The following is an 18459-nucleotide window of genomic DNA, read 5'->3' as shown; positions in this document are numbered from 1 at the left end:
ATGTACAACACTCAGGGCACCCGAGAGGTGTACTCCCGTCGGGGGAGCGGATTACGTGAGAGTCTGTTTGACAAGGGATTGTTCCCGGAGCCGGGGACTACCTCGGAGAAGGGGAGTTCCAAGCAAGACCTCGAGGAGTGGATGTTCGAGCCATCGGGGCCGCGAGGCCACGCAGAGGATGAGGAGGGCACCGGAGCCTTCCAAACGGAAGAGGACTATGACCCACCCCCGGACTATCGACCTCGGGACCCCATCCCGGAGGAAACCACCGGGGAACGACTGGCAGAACTGGAATACTCGGTGAGGGACTTGTTGAGGACATTCCAGGATGTAATGGAAGCTCTGCCGGGAATGATGGACGTTAGAATGGCTAATTTCCTTGACGCACACGCCGCGCAGCAACAAGTTGTCCCTGCACCGGGAGTTCCCGCACCGCAGGTGCCTGCTCAGCCGCCGACGGGACCTCCGCTGCAAGTACCGGGAGTTCCCGCGCCGCAGGTGCCTGTCCAGCCGCCGGCGGGACCGCCTCAGCAAGGGCCTGTGCAACAGCCGATGCCGGGGGGTCCGCCGGTGCCGGGTCTGCCGCCACCGATGAGGCCAATGCCAGCGGGGCCACCGGTTGGTCCGGGTCTCCCTCTCAGGGGAGTTCCGGGTCAGCTGGGACCGTTGGTACGGCCTCCATGGCCCAGACCCAAAGATCTACTGGAGGCTACCTTTGACGGCAACCCAGATGAACTCGCTTTCTTCACGGTGAGAGTGCATAAATTCGTAGAAGAGAGCCGACACCTGTTCCGAAATGAAGCTGGTCTTATTGATGTCATCTCGGCAAGACTAAAAGGAGACGCCGCCACATGGTATGTTGGACTGCACAATGACCGCGGTCCGGAACTTTTGAATTTGCGAGCATTCATGTGGGCGCTGCGGGCGAGGTTTGAAGATGTCAACGCGAGCCAAAGAGCTAAAGCGTTTCTCCGCACCTACCGCCAGAATAAGAAGTCGGTTCGCGAGTACACACTGGAATTCCACAAGCAGGCAGCAAAGCTCCGAGACTACCCTGATCATATATTGGCTGAGATGTATCGATTGGGACTCAACGCAGACATCCGAGAAACGGTTCTGAAGACTGTCAATCCTGTCTCCCTGATGGCCTGGACCCAGGAAGCTGAAAATGCAGAGGATCGGCTCACCACCATCAAACTCGACTTGGCTGCTACGACCAACAGACCCGCCGCTGCCAGTGCCTCCAGACCCAAGACTCAACGCCTGTCGGAATCGGCACGAGAACTACGTATGAAGATGGGGCTCTGTCTCAAGTGCGGGGAGAAGGGGCATTTCGCTGTGGATTGTGGCAGCCGTCAGGTAAAAGACAAGCCGCCTACTCCAAGCCCGAAGACACCGCTGACGGGGAAGAAGGGGATGGCTAAACCGCGTTTCTCCAAAGCTCTGCAGGCGGCCCAAGGCCTGGAGGGAATCGAACCGTCTGCTGCCGAGTCAGAAGAGGAGGTGGTGGCTGAAACGGCGGAAAACGACAACGGCCTGTTGTGAGAGGCGCAAAACGACACGGCCATTCTAGCTCTGCGCCCAAGGTGGTGAGAGAAACCCCTTCCCTGTTTTTCGTGACTGTCTCGTTAATGAATCCGCTCCTGGGGACCCACGTTAGGGTGAGAGCGTTGATTGATTCTGGGTGTGGGAGGGATCTCATCAGCCCTAGAGTGTTATTGGCACTGGAAGCGGGGATAGTCCCCTTGAAGTCTCCCATCATTTTTACCCAAATGGATGGGGCACCCATGGAACCTTGTACACACGAGACTATGGCTTTGCGGTTGGGGGCTGGCGATCATTGGGAATCCAGATCCTTCATTGTTACCCCTAAATCGCAGTTTGACTTAGTACTGGGGAGTCCCTGGTTGTTTACCCATGACCCTTACATCTTGTGGGAAGAAGGGGTTGTCAAATTTGTGTCGGCTAAATGTGTAGATCACTGCTGGTTGGACTCGTGGGGGGACCAGCCGACCGCACAGTTCCCCTGCGGCGCTTTGCAGCCGGAAGAGTTAGCTTCTTTGCCTCGAGAGTATAGAGACTTGGCGAAAGTGTTTGGCGAAGATGAAGCTAACGAATTGCCCCCCCATCGCTCTACTGACTGTGCTATTGAACTTTTGCCTGACTGTAAATTACCTAAAGGTAAAATCTATGCGATGGGGCCGGCTGAGAAAGTTGAACTGCGGAACTTTATTGATAAAAACCTAGCCCGAGGTTTCATTCGCCCGGCTTCCTCCCCTTTCGCCGCGCCTGTACTTTTCCGAAAGAAGAAAGACGGGGGGCTTAGATTGTGCACTGATTATAGGGGTCTGAACGCTGTTTCTTTGTCCAATGCCTACCCCCTCCCGCTAATCAAGGACTTGGTAGCTGAGGCCACCAAGGGCAAAATCTTCTCGAAACTTGACCTCCGAGATGCATATTTCCGTGTGCGCATTCGGGAGGGGGATGAAAGTAAGACTGCATTTAATACCCCTTTGGGGCAGTTTGAGTACCTCGTTATGCCCTTCGGGCTTCAAGGGGCTCCGGGGGTCTTCATGAACCTAATCAATGAGGTCCTACATGAGTTCTTGTTCAAAGGAGTGGTCCTTTACCTTGATGACGTGTTGCTGTACTCTCAGGACCTCCCGTCGCATATTAAATTGGTGCGCCAGGTCCTTAAGCGACTTTATGAACACCACCTGTTTGCAAAGCTGTCAAAATGTGAATTCCACAAGACATGCATTGACTTTTTGGGTTATCGCATCTCTGGGGGGAAGGTGGAAATGGACCCTGCTAAAATACAGGCTGTACTTGACTGGGAACCCCCCAGGACCCGCAAACAATTGCAAATGTTCCTCGGATTCGCCAATTTTTATAGAAATTTCATCCAGAATTTCGCTCAAATTGCCCTTCCTCTGACTGATTTGCTAAAGACCAAGGGGAAGGGGTTTGATGCTACGAAACCAGGCGCCCCGCTTAAATGGTCCCCTGCTTGCGCAGAGGCTTTTGAGAAACTTAAACTGATGTTCACATCTGAGCCAGTGCTAGCGCGCCCTGATGAAACTAAAAAATTCATTGTCCAAACTGATGCCTCGGATGTGGCAATGGGGGCCGCTATTTTGCAAGAAGGGGAAGATGGTCGTTTACACCCCCTCGCATTTGTGTCTAAAAAGTTTTCTGACGCTGAACGAAACTGGGGGATTTGGGAGAAGGAGGCATCAGCGATCCGGCTGGCTCTCTCCACTTGGAGGCAGTGGTTGGAGGGGGCGCAACTGCCATTTGAAGTCTGGACTGACCATAAAAATCTGGAAATGCTGAAATCCCCCCGTTCTCTCAACGCTAAACAACTTCGTTGGGCGGACTTCTTTGCTAAGTTTCGATTCACTCTTCGTCATTTCCCTGGGACGGCTAATTCCCTGGCTGACGCGCTCTCACGCCTCCCACAACATGACAGTCAGCGTGAAATCATCATGGACTCTGTTTTTTCCCCCTCCCACCTGGGGGGGGCTGTGGTCACCCGTGCGCAAGCGCGCTCGATTCCGCGCTCTGATGAAACTTCGCCTTCCCTTTTCCCTGGGGGGGGGGGGGCTGGGTCCAGAAATATATGTCTGCTTTTACTGCTGATGATGATGCCTCCCTGAAAGCGTTGCCAGATTGTGTCCGTAGCCCTGAAGGTCTGATTTATTCTGGAGACAAACTGTATGTGCCTATTTCGATGAGGAGGGAGGTGATGGATTCTGCTCATGGTTCGAAACTGGCAGGGCATTGGAGTTTTGTTAAATCTCTGCAACTCATCCGCAGACAGTTCTGGTGGCCACAGATGCGCAAAGACCTCTTGACTTTTGTTCGGTCCTGCCAAACCTGTGCCTTGACTAAACCCAGAGTGGGCAAGCCTCCTGGTCTTCTGCAGCCACTCCCTACCCCATCGAGACCGTGGGAAGTGGTGTCCATGGACTTTATTACTGACCTCCCTGCGAGCAAAGGGAACACTGTTATTTGGGTGGTTGTTGATTTATTTTCTAAGCAAGCTCATTTTGTGCCTTTTCCTTCCTTGCCTACAGCTCAGAGGTTGGCGAAATCGTTTATGTCTCACGTGGTGAAAATTCATCAATTACCTGCTAAATTAATTTCTGACAGGGGGACCCAATTTGTTTCTAAGTTTTGGAGGGAACTTCTTTCCATTTTAGGGGTGGAACAAGGGCTCAGCAGCGCGTATCATCCTGAGACTGACGGACAAACAGAACGAGTTAATCAGACCCTGGAGCAATATCTTCGTTGTTTTACTAATTATCAACAGAATGATTGGTGTGAATTGTTGCCTCTTGCTGAATATTGTTATAACAATACTGTCCATAGCTCCACGGGCATGTCTCCTTATAAAGCTGTTTCTGGTTACGACAGCCCCCCCTCCCCTTCCTCGAAGGGATGGGGGAACGTCCTGTGGGGGGCGCTGATAAATGGTGTATGTCCTTGCAAAATGCATGGCCTCTGCTATGCCAAACGCTTGACGCAGCCAAGGCTGCTTACAAGACCCAGGCAGACAAGGGTAGGGTGGTGGGGTTTGATCTGAAACCTGGGGATCTTGTGTATGTCTCGACCAAGAACATTAAGATGCTGCGACCTAGCAGGAAATTGGGGTGGAAGTTCATTGGTCCATTCAAAGTGCGTAAAGTCATAAATGATGTGGCGGTTGATGTTGTTTTGCCTAAGAATTTACGTGCTCTGCATTCTGTTTTTCACATGAGCCTGTTGAAGAAGGATCCTGGCCCGTCTCCCTGGAGACCAGCAGTTACTCCTCCTCCACCTGTCATTTTGGAAGGGGATGAACATTTTGAGATCGCTGATATCCTTGATTGTAAATTGAAACGTGGTAAACTCTGGTACCTTATCGAATGGGTTGATTTCGGTCCCCAGCACCGCGAATGGGTGGAAGAAGGGGATATTCGGGCCCCTTACCTGATCCGTAGTTTCCACAAGAGGTTCCCGGACAAACCGGGAGGTCTCCCGCCCAGCCCGGGAGATCTCCCGCCCGACCCGGGAGGTGTGTTGTAAGTGTATTTTAAGGGGGGCAGTATGTCAGCAAGCTGCCATTCTGTTTTCTGTGACCTCTGTGTACATATCCTTTCCCTGTTGCACCCGGCTTGTTTTCTATCATCCTGCTCCTGCGTTGGAATGCACAAGATAACTGCTGGAGGTTGTGTGGGGGAGAAGATGCTGTAATGCTTGCCTATTGCTTTTCTCATGAGTACTGCACCTGTGTTTTGTCTGATGTTCTGCCTGGTTCCCATGGACTGGGCGCGCAACCGTTTCATTAGCCCGCCAGCGGGAATGCTATTCATTGGATCTGTATCTGTTTGAATTTCCTTTATTATGCTTGACCTAACTGTGTATCCCCAGTTCTAACAAAGAACGTGTTTGAGTATGTCTTCAACGCTTTGAAATAAATTTTGCTTTTCTTGAAAACGTGGATTTATTCTCGATGCTTGGGGATCCAACAGGTATAAATGAAAGAATAAATATAGCTGAAAATGGGGGCAGATAAAAGGTAGTTTGGTTGGTGGTTGGGAAGGACACAAGGAAGAAGGGAAAGGTGATATGGTGGTTGCCAAAAGGAAGGAAAGTAGTGTGGGGAAGGGGATTATGGGAAAATGAGCCCCCCCCAAGTCATTATGGGTTCCCCACCACACAAGTGGGCCATAGTTTTACCAGGCAGAGGCTGCTTGGGGAAGGAAGGAGGGGCATCTGAAGACATGGACATGGAGGCAGATACAAGTAGGTTGGCTGGTGGGTGGGAAGGAGAGAAGAAAGCAGGAAAAGGGAGACTATGAGGGCCTTCAAGGAAGGGAAAGGGGAAATAGTTGGGGAAAGGGAAATTAGATGACCTGAGTCCTTCTGGGTCTTCCACTTGTTCATGTATATTTAGAGATGATCACAGAAAACAACCACATAATCATAACTTTGCTACAATCTGCACCTTTTATTCCCCCCAATCTCCTGAATACAGAAAATGCAGAAGACAAAGACAATGCCACAGCTAAGCACATACAAAATTCCATGTTTTATACTTTTTTTTTGCTAGCAGATGCATTGGTAGCCACTCAGCACCATGATATGTGGAGTAAAAAAAAATAATTCATTTTAATAGAAGACTTAAGTGTGTGCTTAATTCTGTGCTGCTGCAGTCAATGAAACTTAAGTGTTTATTATCAAAATATAAATTTGATAATAAATAAAATAAATAGCAGTGCACACCTAAGTCCATTAATTTCAATGACTGTTGAAAGGTGAAAACCTGCTTTGGATTGGAGTTTTGGCTGGTTTTGCTATATATAAACTCAGCTTTATTCATTGGATTTTATCAAGCATGATAAAAGCAAGCAGGGCACATAAAACCTTGGTGCTCATATCCCCACTGCCAATGGTAATATGCATGTAGTAGATGGGCATCCACCATCAAAGCAGGGGAAGCACATGCAGTGAAATAATGAAGCAGAAGAACACACAAAATTCAGAGCACAACAGGAGCATCCATGGCTTACCATATAGGAAGGAGCAGCTTACAAAACACACCTGGCATGCATACTAAGCCTGAGAACCAAGCTGCACAGCATCTGTTGCTAATCTTCAGGTTTTTGGATTTAGAATAAACCCTGGGATGATGCATCGTTTCAAAAGGCTTGTGAAATACTTAGCCCTTTGGGGGGGGGGGAATTATATGAGTACTTCAAGGCCTTATCCCTATGCAAAATAAGCCACTTTGGAAGGGAGCCACTTAAAACACAGAAGTGGTAAGGTGGATGTGGCGCTTAACTTTTCCCCTACCCAGTGTTTATTTGTGCCAACAGTCCCCCACAATGTCTGTATCAGTGGGGTTCCTACTACCCTCACAAACACGCACCTGAAAAAGGGGAGGGGATCTGGAGCAGAGAGAGAAGCAGATGCAAAGAAAGGATCGGCATCCTGTTCTATTCTCCATCTGCTGCTGCTCCTTCCCAAAGGAAAAAGAGCTCTCTAAAGCACGAGTGCACGTAGTTAAACAATAGAAGAGGCATACTGCTATGTGTCATTGGGTCAGTTCTTGTGTTCTTTGTTTTTTATATATCTTACCTCTGGACCCTCCATGTCTGTAAACAACTTCTTTCTACATTCAAGAACAGAGAGCTCTGCTCATGACAGCACATAATTGGACAGCAAGAACAACACAGCATGCTGTGGGTTAAGGGCTGAGGGGTCTGGGAGATGTCAGGGAAGGCTGAGAGTGAGAAAAAGATCTTCAACTGCTGAGGGAAAAAAATTCAGTTCATCAAAGCCATCCAGCAGTTTTGCGTTTTAGTTTAATTTAATCCCCAAATACTTGTCAGAAATGCAAAAACTTCTGTGCCTGAGTGATTTCACTTAGGAAAGAGCTCACACAGAACCATGGGCATGCCTTGGGAGCAGAGGTATTCTGCTCTAAAATGGTGACAAATTTTAGTTGGCACAGGATCTTTTGAAAGATATCATGGGGAAAGATTTTCAGGGACCAGGATAAGCCGTACTGGAGACATGCCTAGACTGAAATCCCCAGGAATTATATGTACCTTATCTGTTTTCTAGTCAATAAAAATATTTAACAGTACCAGTAAATTCTATGTCACTGTCATTAAATTACATTATTAATTATTAAATTATTATCAAGAAAAACAGTCCCCAAGCAACAAAATACTTTTGAGCCCACAAGACAAGAAAAATCACATTGCTTCACACGGTTATTTTAAATTGCTTTAAATAGCTTAATTAGATCTACCATCCATAAAAATTATTATCCTCCATGGTCACAAAATGGAATAAGGCTGCATTGATCTTAAGTAGATGGGAAAAAAATACCATTTTCAGTAATGGAGGGAGAATATTTTAAAGTATTGTGAGTTAAATCTGAACATAAGAACATAAGAGAAGCCAATGTTGGATCAGGCCAATGGCCCATCCAGGCCAAAAATACCAGATGCCATCAGGAGGTCCAGCAGTGGAAAAAGCACACCTATTGAATAAAATACAAGTTGCATGTGTGTTGTGTAAGGGAGTGCAAGCGAAAAGAATGAAACTAAATATTTCTTACCCAGCAACCAGCACGTAATTCCCATCTGGCTGATCCTTTAACCTTTCCAGCAGGGACAGACGTACTTTGGCTTTGGTTTGGCCATAGATTTCAATTTCATTTGTGAGCAATCCTATCTCCCTGGCTAGGACATCAACAGCTTTTGGAGTCTGTCTTCGGGAAATCTCAATATCACTGCAAAAGAAAACAAACTGGAGCCAGGAGATCTCTCTCAGCTTTGGTGGTCAAGAGCAAAGCAGACAGCAGCAAATCGTGAAAACAATGGAGTTACTGTAGGCACTTCATGGACTCTTTTCCCATCCCAAACTTAATTATTCAAACTATAACAGTAAAAGCTGATTCTAAAAGCTATTGAAGCACATTAAGACATTAAGAAAAGGAGGTAGCAATAGGAAGAAAAACTAAGCTCATATCTCACATATATAAATTCAGAAAGAGAGAGAGAGAATGTATGTAATAATAGTCTTCATTTTAGAAAAGCCCCCATTGGTTTAATATTTGCTCTGACAATACATGCATTATTTAGCTATTTGATACTTACAAAGGTAAGTCCAGGGATTCATATAAATGCAACTGAGAGACACACACATGTTGTGAGTAATACTGGGGACTGATAATGTGACCTTCAAGCCCTACTACTCTGCTGTGAGATGGTATAATTTAAAAATTAAAAGGGAAATAAAAGGCAAAGAAAGAATACTGTAGACATGTCAATTTGTGGAGTGAGTATACTGCAGCTAGGATAAGGTGGATCATTTCAGTTGTATCTGGCGCAGATGGAAAGGACAGCTTTGGTTGCCTCAGAAAACATAACACTACCTTTAATCTTGGGAAAGTATTGTTAATGTAGGGCTTCAGGACAAGGGCTTCAGAGAATCACCAGAAACATTTTCAAGCTGCCCTGTACAATCTTTCCAAATATTCCTCACTTACAGCAATTGCTTTCATCCTGCCCGTCTCAGTGGGAATCCTGACTAAACAAACCTCAAGTCTCTCATGAAAAGGCCATATGGTCGATTACATCAGGCTGTGAATGGAGAGTTGGCAGTGTACAGAACGGTGCTCATAGCCTTTAGTACCTTCACCTGAGCATCTGAGGAGGGGAGGTAGATCTGTATCCCCTTGCCTCGCCAGCGTCACTGAATATTCCTGAGGCAGCAAGCATTCTGCTTCACTGCCCTTGCAGTGCCACTGGTGAACAGTAAGAAAGCTGGTTATGTGGGGCAGTTTTCTGGCATCTGATCAAGGGAAATAGTAGCTTGGTTTCTTCAAGGGAATGAGTGAAGGCACTGAAATCAGTGTTTGTCAAGACAAACGGGGATTCAGTGGGCATCTATGAGCTGAATCCTGGTTTCCCAAATCAACCACAGTTAAAATAAATCATGGTGTTTAGTGATAAGGAACATAAGAAAAGCCCATGTTGGATCAGGCCAACAGCCCGTCCAGTCCAACACTCTGTGTCACACAGTGGCCAAAAATACCAGGTGCCCTCAGGAGGTCCAGCAGTGGGGCCAGGACACTAGAAGCCCTCCCACTGTTGCCAGCTCCAGGGCGGAAAAATCCTGGAGATTAGGGGGAGGTCAAGGACCTTATCAGAGTATAATGCCATAAAACCCACCCTCCAAAGCAGCTGTTTTCTCCACAGGAACTGATCTCTGTTGTCTGGAGATCAGCTGTAATTCTGGGAGGTTGCCAAGCCTCACCTGGAGGCTGGCAACCCTACATCTGAATTAAGCTTCCAAGTCTTTTTTTTTAAAAAAAAAAAATGTTAAGAGGTAAAGATTTGCATTTGGCACTCAGAAGTCTCTGAAAACATTCCAGAGTACTTCATATTCCAAAATAATCATAAAACTGATGGGCCTTAATCTACTACCAAAAAGCCCTAAAATACTGTTTTTAGACCACAGAAACCAGGCATATTTATTTATTATTTTTGACATTTTTACCCCACCCTCCCCACAAACGGGCTCAGGGCGGCATATGCACCGAGAAAACACAGAGATCCATAATTGGAAAATAAATATAAGTGAAAAGTCGAGATCAATTTATGATATCCATAAGCCACATCTATTGCTGAATAAAGACTGAGTTCAGGTAGGGGGGGGAGTGTTAGATCGCGCTAACAAAGGAACCGTAGAGTGATTCAGCAAACATCTATTGCTGAATAAAGACTGAGTTCAGGTAGGGGGGGGAGGTTGTTGTTGATAAGTGAACTGCTTAGTGTTTTATCTTGAAATGTACTTCATAAGGATGTCTTCATTCAGAGTCTCCTAAGCCTCCTCTGAGGTAGACATGGAAATCCTAGACATACAAGGGCTTCCCCATTCACGGCAACATTAATATTTATTTATTTATCAATTAAACTTCTACCCCGCCCTCCTGCCGAAGCGGCTCAGGGCGGCTTACAAGCAATTTAGGGAATCTAGCATGCCTATCATCAATGTGCACACGGAACAGCTGACAGCACAGTCATTGGGAAAGCCTGTGATTACTAGGCTCTGCGGTTATATGCTGTAGAAATTCCTGTGCTAGGGAGAAGATGGTGCATGCCATCTCCCTGTCAAGGAAGGCCTGATCTATGACAAACTGCACCGATGAAGTGGGCATGGCCAAATGGATGGAAGTGAGATTCCTTGGAATTTTCTTCCAGATCTAACTTGCAAGTAGTCTCAAGTTAACGCTGAAAAATACTTAGCTCAAGAAACTCTCTGGAAAGAGAAGTTTGTAATTCTGTAACCTCTGTGACAGTTGAAAAAGAACCAAATTGGAGGTGCTGCCCCATCCACTCTCAGCATGCTCTTGGGCTGGACTGTGTCACCATCAAAATATCTTTCAGTTTAGCTCTAAATGGTTCCAAACAAAACTCTGCGCAGGCTCAAGTTTCCATTAGCCTGATGCACAGGTACCACAAAGAATTGTTGCACATCTGCTAGCAATGGTGTGCCACTAACATGGGAATTCTTCCTAATCATGTGTAAAAGGCCAGCAAAAGGCCTGGGACTGCCCGTGCTGCAAACTTTCTCAAGCTAAGTGGGTGCAGGCCTCACCACTAATTGAGGAGGGAGGCCACATTGTAAGAGCAGGATATAATAAACAAACATTAAAAATGGGGACAGGAGAGAATGTTTGCAGCTACTTTGAGAATTTTATTATGTAGACTTTTGGAAGGGAAGTCCTGCAGATTTTACTGTACCATCTTTGGAAAGACCTCGAATTAACACTCAGAGCTTAAAGCAGATGTTTACAGTTTCAATTCCTATCCTGCTTTCCCAGTCTTTTCAATGAATTACCCATCTGTTTCACAATAAAATTGCATATTACTGAATGAGAATATATGATGTCTTCCATCTGGCCACCAATGTTTCACTTAGAAAAACAGACAGTTGTGCAGTTACAATAGCCAAACAAACAGAAATCCTACCACTTGTAAAATATTTACATTTATTTAATCTAACCCATAACATGCCATATATGGTTGACCTACTGTTAATTTAAGTGTATTTAAAGTGGTTATGTTTTCTGTTTTGGCATGCTGGGAATGTATTTACTGGATCTGTAAGAGCTTCCAGATATTGACTCTCCTTCCTGTAGCCATCTGGAAATGTATGTTCTGTTGGAGGTTTCTGAACATTAAAACTACATGCTTCCCCCCTGCCCCCCAAAGAGAATAGTTTTTAAAAGTGAGGCTGAATACTTTAAAACTATTTTAATATATATGTTATAAAAACAAGACTTGGTCATATAGCTGGCAGAATTCTCAAACTACCCCATACTAAGTTTCCCCAAGTCAGGAAAATAATATGAATTTCTTCTCCAGCTGTTCATACACAACTCCTCAGGAGGCACAGTAGGATAGCATGAATACTCTCTTGCTCCCATCATGTCTACCATTGCAATGTGTGCTGCAGTCACTCTGCCTGAAAAACTATAGGAGAAGATCCCATGAATCTTTTGCGCACATGGCTGCATTGCCCATCAGGATGAAGGAAGCACACAAGTGTTTATACTGTCCCACCATACCTACAAGAGCCAAGTATGTATCAGGCATCAGCATCCCTACCGCCTCACTCAGTTCATAGCTGGCATCACAATTTTGTTAGAAGTCAGTCCTGCTGACTGAAAGGGGATTTAACTCTTAGAACCAAAGATATATTACAGAAGTAAGTAAAATCAGAGGTCTATATTATTTTTTAGTTGCAGCCTCCATTTGCTGTAGGAAATATGCTTTAAAACTAGAAAAGGCAGAAAGGGGGGCAGGAGGAGAAATATGAGTCCCGTGTGTTCTATTTTTTTTATCAGTAATGCAAGCTACTTTTGTTTGCTGCATCTACCTTGTGTGGAAGAATGTATGCCTCTGAGAATTTGCAGGATGCTTTTTAAGCACCAGTGAATAACTGTTGTAACTCAAGATCAGGCAGCTCTTTCTTTAATCAGTGATTTCACTTTATTAGAACAGAACACACAACAACACAGAACACACAGAACAACCACAACTAATATACAGTTTGGAACTGGCTAAACCACACCCCCAAAACAGTAAGGTCCAATCATAAGTGAGTGCTTAGGACCAATACGGTTTGTTCCCACCGAAAGTCATAGCCTTCCCTGATTGGTCCATTGTACAACGGCAGCCAATCAGGCTGTTGATTTTAGGATACTGAGAGTCTATGGAACTTGTGACTGAAGCTCAGACTCATTCTACAATTCAGGCTATCCATATAACACAATACATAACAATAACTATCAAAATACTGTCCTCAACTCATCCAAAATCTGAGATTAGGGCTAAAAGACTAATGAAATGTACTGCTTCAGGGGGCTTAAATCCCAGAAATTCTTACTAAAGAAATAACTGTAGAGGGCCAAAGTATTGAGAGGTATACTTTCCAGGCAGGATTAAGCCCCACCACCTCTCAGTATAGGAAAATGAGGTCATCAGGAGGATCTAAGTAAATCTGAGATAAACAAGAATTCTTGTTCAGAATGCCTAGAGTGAAAAAATATGGAGAAAGTACATGGGTCTTTCCTTAATTATACAGTCGACACACATCTACCTACCTGCTGTTAGAGGGTGAGTTTCTAGGTTGGAGTGAATGCTTTGTGTGGAAGTGTAACTCTGAATTTCCCATTTTAGTAATGAACACACTGATTAAGAGTAATTTCCCCCCTCCCCACCTGACACCAAGTCATGCTATGCCTAATCCTTGAGAGAAGAATATAGGTACACAAGTAAAATACATGAATAGCTCATGATAGGGTTACTTTTTGCATCTTCAAAGTACTATATACTTACAGAAATGCTAACCTATTAAAGAATTTTTAAAGAATTAAGAAATCACTCGCAAAACACAAGATAAAGGTCCCAGAGAAAGCATTCAACATTATACTGACTCTAGTACTACACTAATGATATCTGGCCTTGACATTCCCCCTTCTGTTTCCCCACACATGACTCAGATGTTCTGTTTGTGCACTGTCATCATTCCTCAGACGATTTAGAGGTCTCTTAGTTATCTGACATGTCACTGGATGAAACATCTTTACTGCTACTAATAGGAAGAAGAAGAGATTGGATTTATATCCCACCCTTCACTACCCCAGGGAGTCTCAGAGAATCTTACAAACTCCTTTCCCTTCCCTGTGAGGTAGGTGGGGCTCAGAGAGCTCTGACAGAAACTGCTCTTTTTTCAAGAACAGCTCTTATCAAAACTACGGCTTGCCCAAGGTCATCCAGCAGGTGCAAGTGGAGGAGTGGGGAATCAAACCTGGTTCTCCCAGATTAGTGTCTGCGCACTTAACCACTACACCAAACTGACTCTCATGATTAGCCAGTCTCACTTGTATTCAGACCCATGTCTCACTTGTATTCACGAATATGTCCCCTTCCCCAATTAAAAACTGAGTTCAAATAATAGTGATTTACAGTGTCATCCTAAACAGTTACAGCCCTCTAAATCCACTGAAGTATATGCACTAAGATGGGTATAACTCTGCTTTGTACTGTTAGTCATCTTGCAAATGCATCAGAGAGCTGGGACTTTAAACACTTTATAGCATACCTTTATTCACTAGTTATATGGTCAGCAAAAAGAGATCAACACACTTCATATTGGGTTTAGGTTAATAATTCAGGAACTGTGTAAAAGCAGTACTGTATTCTTCTTACCTGGGAACAGGGGAGAGGGGTTGAAGTTTCAAGCAACGGAGATTCCATTTCTTATACTGCTGGGCCTGTATCCATCTCTCACTTAATTTTACCAGATTCTATTAAGAAGAGACAAAAAGAAAAAGTAGCTAATTCAATTGCAAAAGATTTTCAACTCCATATTTTATTATTCACAATTGTCAAGATATTTTCATTCACGTTAGGGTGAATGCTAAGAGCACACTTTCGACTTTCAGTTTACAAAACCAAACCTATTTTCTGTGCCTCCTTCCGATTTATCTAGGAAAGCTTCTAAATTAATTTCAGATCTGCTGAACTGATACTGCACTTATTTTATTTGTGACTACCACACACCAGTAAATAACTACATAGGTTAAAATCACAGCACAACAAAGACTCTTGTCTGATCAAGGTGCACATGTGCTGGTATCGACAACATACAAAAAAAATCTAATTTGGGACAGATTGCATGTGAGCAGTAATGTGAAAAAAGATTAGAAATTAGAAACAGAAGAGTGGAGAATCACAAATGCATCAGTGCCGCTCCTGAAACAAGAGTGGATAACTATCTCCCCCAGAATATAGAGGAAATTTAACATGGGAAGAATTTCGTAAGCATTACTTGCTCTGACATGAAATTGACCTATCTGCTCTTTAAATTGTTTATTTAGTTTATTTGTACCCTGCCTTTCTCTACAATGGGGACTCAGAGCAGCTTATATCATTCTCCTCTCCTCTGTTTTACCCTTACAACTAATCCTGTGGGGTAGGCAGAATGGAGATCTGAATAGGCTTACCAAATTCTGGTGGGGGAATTGTATTTCCTGGCAGGAGCCTCGCCGCGGGGACAGCTGCACGTGCTGCCCCTGCCGTTGCCAGGATGTGACGCTCCACGTCACTCTGGCAACGGGGCTGTTTGGAGTCCCGTTGCCAGAGCGACGCAGAGCGTCACATCCTGGCGACGGCAAGTGCAGCGCGTGCAGCCGTCCCCGCGGCGAGGCTCCTGCCAGTAAATACAATTCCCCCGCCGGAATTTGGTAAGCCTAGATCTGAACCAGGGTATCCCAGATCCTAGCCTAACACTTCTACCACTACACCACACTGGCTCTCAATTTTATGCTTAATTTTTAAATAGCCTGGCAAACTGACCAGCAAGACTCCAGGTCCACTGGCAGGCAGGCAAGCAGAGCAGGAGCTGAAGATCAGAAATCTCTACAAGAGGCAGGCAAGACCAGCAGAGCTGGAGCTGCATAGCTCTTCTCAAGGTCTGCATAGCTAAAGCAGAGGCTGGTTGATAGCTAATATTGAACCAGCAAAGGCTGTGAGACTCAACAGCAGAAAACCTAGAGCTAGACCCCAGATCCTGCAAAGATCTAGAGTAGCGTCCTTGATATTGCCAAGATTTAAAAAGCTGCATCTTATGCCTGAGAATGGCTGGAGTGCTGGAAGCTCTGAGCTGCTAAGCATGCAGATCTCAGCTTGGTCCAGGCTCTGCTCTGACTCTCTGCCTGTTCTGCTGCTGGGAGAGACAGTGCAAGAGGTGGACAGGTTCCTGGTCTGCTGGTTCCAAGGGAACTTGACCAGGAGTCTGCTGTTGGACCGGAGGAATGACGTCTTTCCCTGGAGCTTGCAGAGTCCACAAAGCCTTGGGCATAGCGGGAACCAAGGGGAGCTCCTCTTCTTCTTCAGAGTTTTTTTCCTGCGTGCAGGCTGAGCTAGGGCAGGCCTGGACACAGCCCTTCCCTGGAGGCTTACAAACCTCTGTATTTTGGGATCTAAAGCAAGTTGTGCAATGTCTTACTAACCTGCAGACATATTGCCATTGCCAGTTGATTTACAACTTCACCAGGGGTCTGTTCATTGTGTTTTAGAGGCTGTTCACCATCACTATGCCATCCTATAAAATGAAAAACAATTACACCAGTAACTGGGAAAAAACAAACCAAAATGTGCTGAAAAAATAAAAACAGCAAAATTACTAGTAACTGTCTATACGCCAGTATGCATGAATGAAGAGACATGCTCAAGTTTATGGTGGGAAAAAACTCAAGTTCAACTAAAGAGTACTGCATATGGGGTTTTTTTATTGCACATGGGTTGAGTCCAGTGATCCATCAGTGGAAAGCAATAATGGTGTCATGGATGGGCAATGAACCTGCCCCCTTCGATCAGTCACCAGTCCCCTATATGCCTGTTTGAAGAAGAGAAGAAGAGAAGAGATTGGATTTATACCCCACCCTTCACTACCGAAAGGTGTCTCAGAGCGGCTTACAAACTCCTCTCCCTTCCCCTCCCCACAACAGACACCCTGTGAGGTGGGTAGGGCTGAGAGAGCTCTTGACAGAAACTGCTCTTTTTCAAGAACAGCTCCTTATCAGAGCTATGGCTTGCCCAAGGCCATCCAGCCAGGTGCAAGTGGAGGAGTGGGGAATCAAACCCGGTTCTCCCAGATTAGAGTCCGCGCACTTAACCACTACACCAAACTGGCTCTGTTTGGTGTGTGTGTACAAAGCAGCTAACAGCCAATCACGACCAATGGAAAGCTGCAAGAGCCAGATGGGAGAGACAGTGAAAAAGAAAAATCTGTTACATTGTCACCTCTTGTCAGATAGGGTCTGAGCCTTCAGAGAGTGAAACTGGAGGGATTTTGTCAGGAGACTTTATACGTCTCAGAGCCTGGCTTTTAGGGAATGTTTTAAAGGGGACTGTATCTGTCTCAAAGCCCAGTTTCACGAAAACCTGGCTAAAGAACTGGAATTTCCAGAAGCTCACACTTATACTGCAGGATTCCTAAAGAAGTGGAAAGGCCAAAGGGCTGCTTCAAGAGTAAAAGCTTGGTGGCTTCCGGGTTTTGGCTCCCTCAATGGCGGCTGCGATCTCTCGGAGCTCCGGGAGACGCGGGCTGTGAATCAGTGGATGGGAGGGGGTACAATCGTCCACATCCCCCCCCGGAGCCCTAGCGATGGGCTCCTAGCCATGCGGCGCTTGGAGACCTCTTTCTCCGGCAAACAGCTGGTGAAGGGGGGGCTACTCCCTGCCCCGACGGTCCCACCACTGATTTCTGAAATGGACACGGGGATGCACACCGGGACAAGCGCTTGGCGGCCAGGTGAGGTAATTGTGAAGGGTGAGATCTACATGGAAAAGTGAGTGTTTGTTTAAGCGAAGACTCCAGAAAAGCAGACTGAAAACCTCCCCTTATCAGAACGGGGGGGGGACTCCCTCTCGAAAAGAAAAAGTGGTCTGATAAACGCAGCTATGGGGGGGGGCAGACTGTAAAAGCAAATAGACTAAAATAAAGAACTTTTGAGAACTTACTAAGCGATTCTAAAGGCTCCAGAGACTTTGATAACATTTCTTAAAAAGTAAACAATTCCCAAACATGGCGCCTCCGAGGAGGGAGGAGAAAGACAAGCAATCAAAACTGAAGTTCCCTGCTGGAAATGCCAGCCCAGCAAGTTCTGGTCCTAAACAGGACACTACTATAGACTTCCAAAGTATGCTGACTGAGGCTTTGCGCCCTCTGCTGGAACAAATGATGCCACTACATGCGAAATTCGACTCACAACAAAGCCAACTAAATGAAAATACTAAAAAGAAAAAAACGGAGCAAGAGCTTAAAGAAGTTGATGCCAACACACAAAAGCTTCAAAAACAGATGAACGGGATGGAAAAAAAGTGAGCAACTGATGAGGCACAACTTCTACAGCTGCAACTGGAAAAAGCAAGCTATGTCTTAAGATTCCAGGGGATTCTGGAAGCAAGAGGAGAAGACTGAAATCAGAGTATTTGTGACTTATGGGGTCTGGTTGCAGATTTAAAAGCGGACTTTTTACAAAATGCAATAGACATGATCTATAGATCGTATTCTGATTATATAAGAAAGAATACGAGCTTGTGGTGAGATTCCCCAGGAGACAAGTAATAGACCAAGTATTGAAAGCAACAAATGGAACCACCCTGAAGATCAAAGACAAAGAAATTAAGGTCACGAAGCATATCCCATTTGAAATAAGGAAAAAGAGAAAGAAATAGAGACTTGGCACTGTTTTTACAGAAAAACAAAGTTCCCTACAGATGGAATATTCCCAAAGGCTTCCTCTTCAAATTTAAAGACAAGAAAGAATTGACTCTGTTGCAAAGGCATGCGAATTTCTACATCAACATGTTGGTTCAG

At 45.4% G+C, this 18459-nt stretch overlaps 1 protein-coding gene across 1 annotated transcript in view; it reads right to left on the bottom strand.

Annotated features, from left to right (window-relative positions):
• MTHFD1L (methylenetetrahydrofolate dehydrogenase (NADP+ dependent) 1-like) overlaps positions 1–18459 on the bottom strand; it is a gene marked incomplete at its 5' end in the record, with an annotated part of 215451 nt that overhangs the window by 163233 nt on the left and 33759 nt on the right. Inside the window, 3 exons of the mRNA XM_015426158.1 lie at positions 8117–8290; positions 14283–14380; positions 16088–16179. Coding sequence (XP_015281644.1) covers positions 8117–8290; positions 14283–14380; positions 16088–16179 — 364 coding nt within the window. The remainder of the gene's footprint in view (positions 1–8116; positions 8291–14282; positions 14381–16087; positions 16180–18459) is intronic.

Source organism: Gekko japonicus, unplaced genomic scaffold, assembly GCF_001447785.1.
Source record: "Gekko japonicus isolate JY-2015 unplaced genomic scaffold, Gekko_japonicus_V1.1 scaffold223, whole genome shotgun sequence".
In the NCBI taxonomy this organism is placed as follows: Eukaryota; Metazoa; Chordata; class Lepidosauria; order Squamata; family Gekkonidae; genus Gekko; species Gekko japonicus.
The sequence above is the reverse complement of the archived record's forward strand: the minus strand, read 5'-3'. Positions and strand labels throughout refer to the sequence as shown.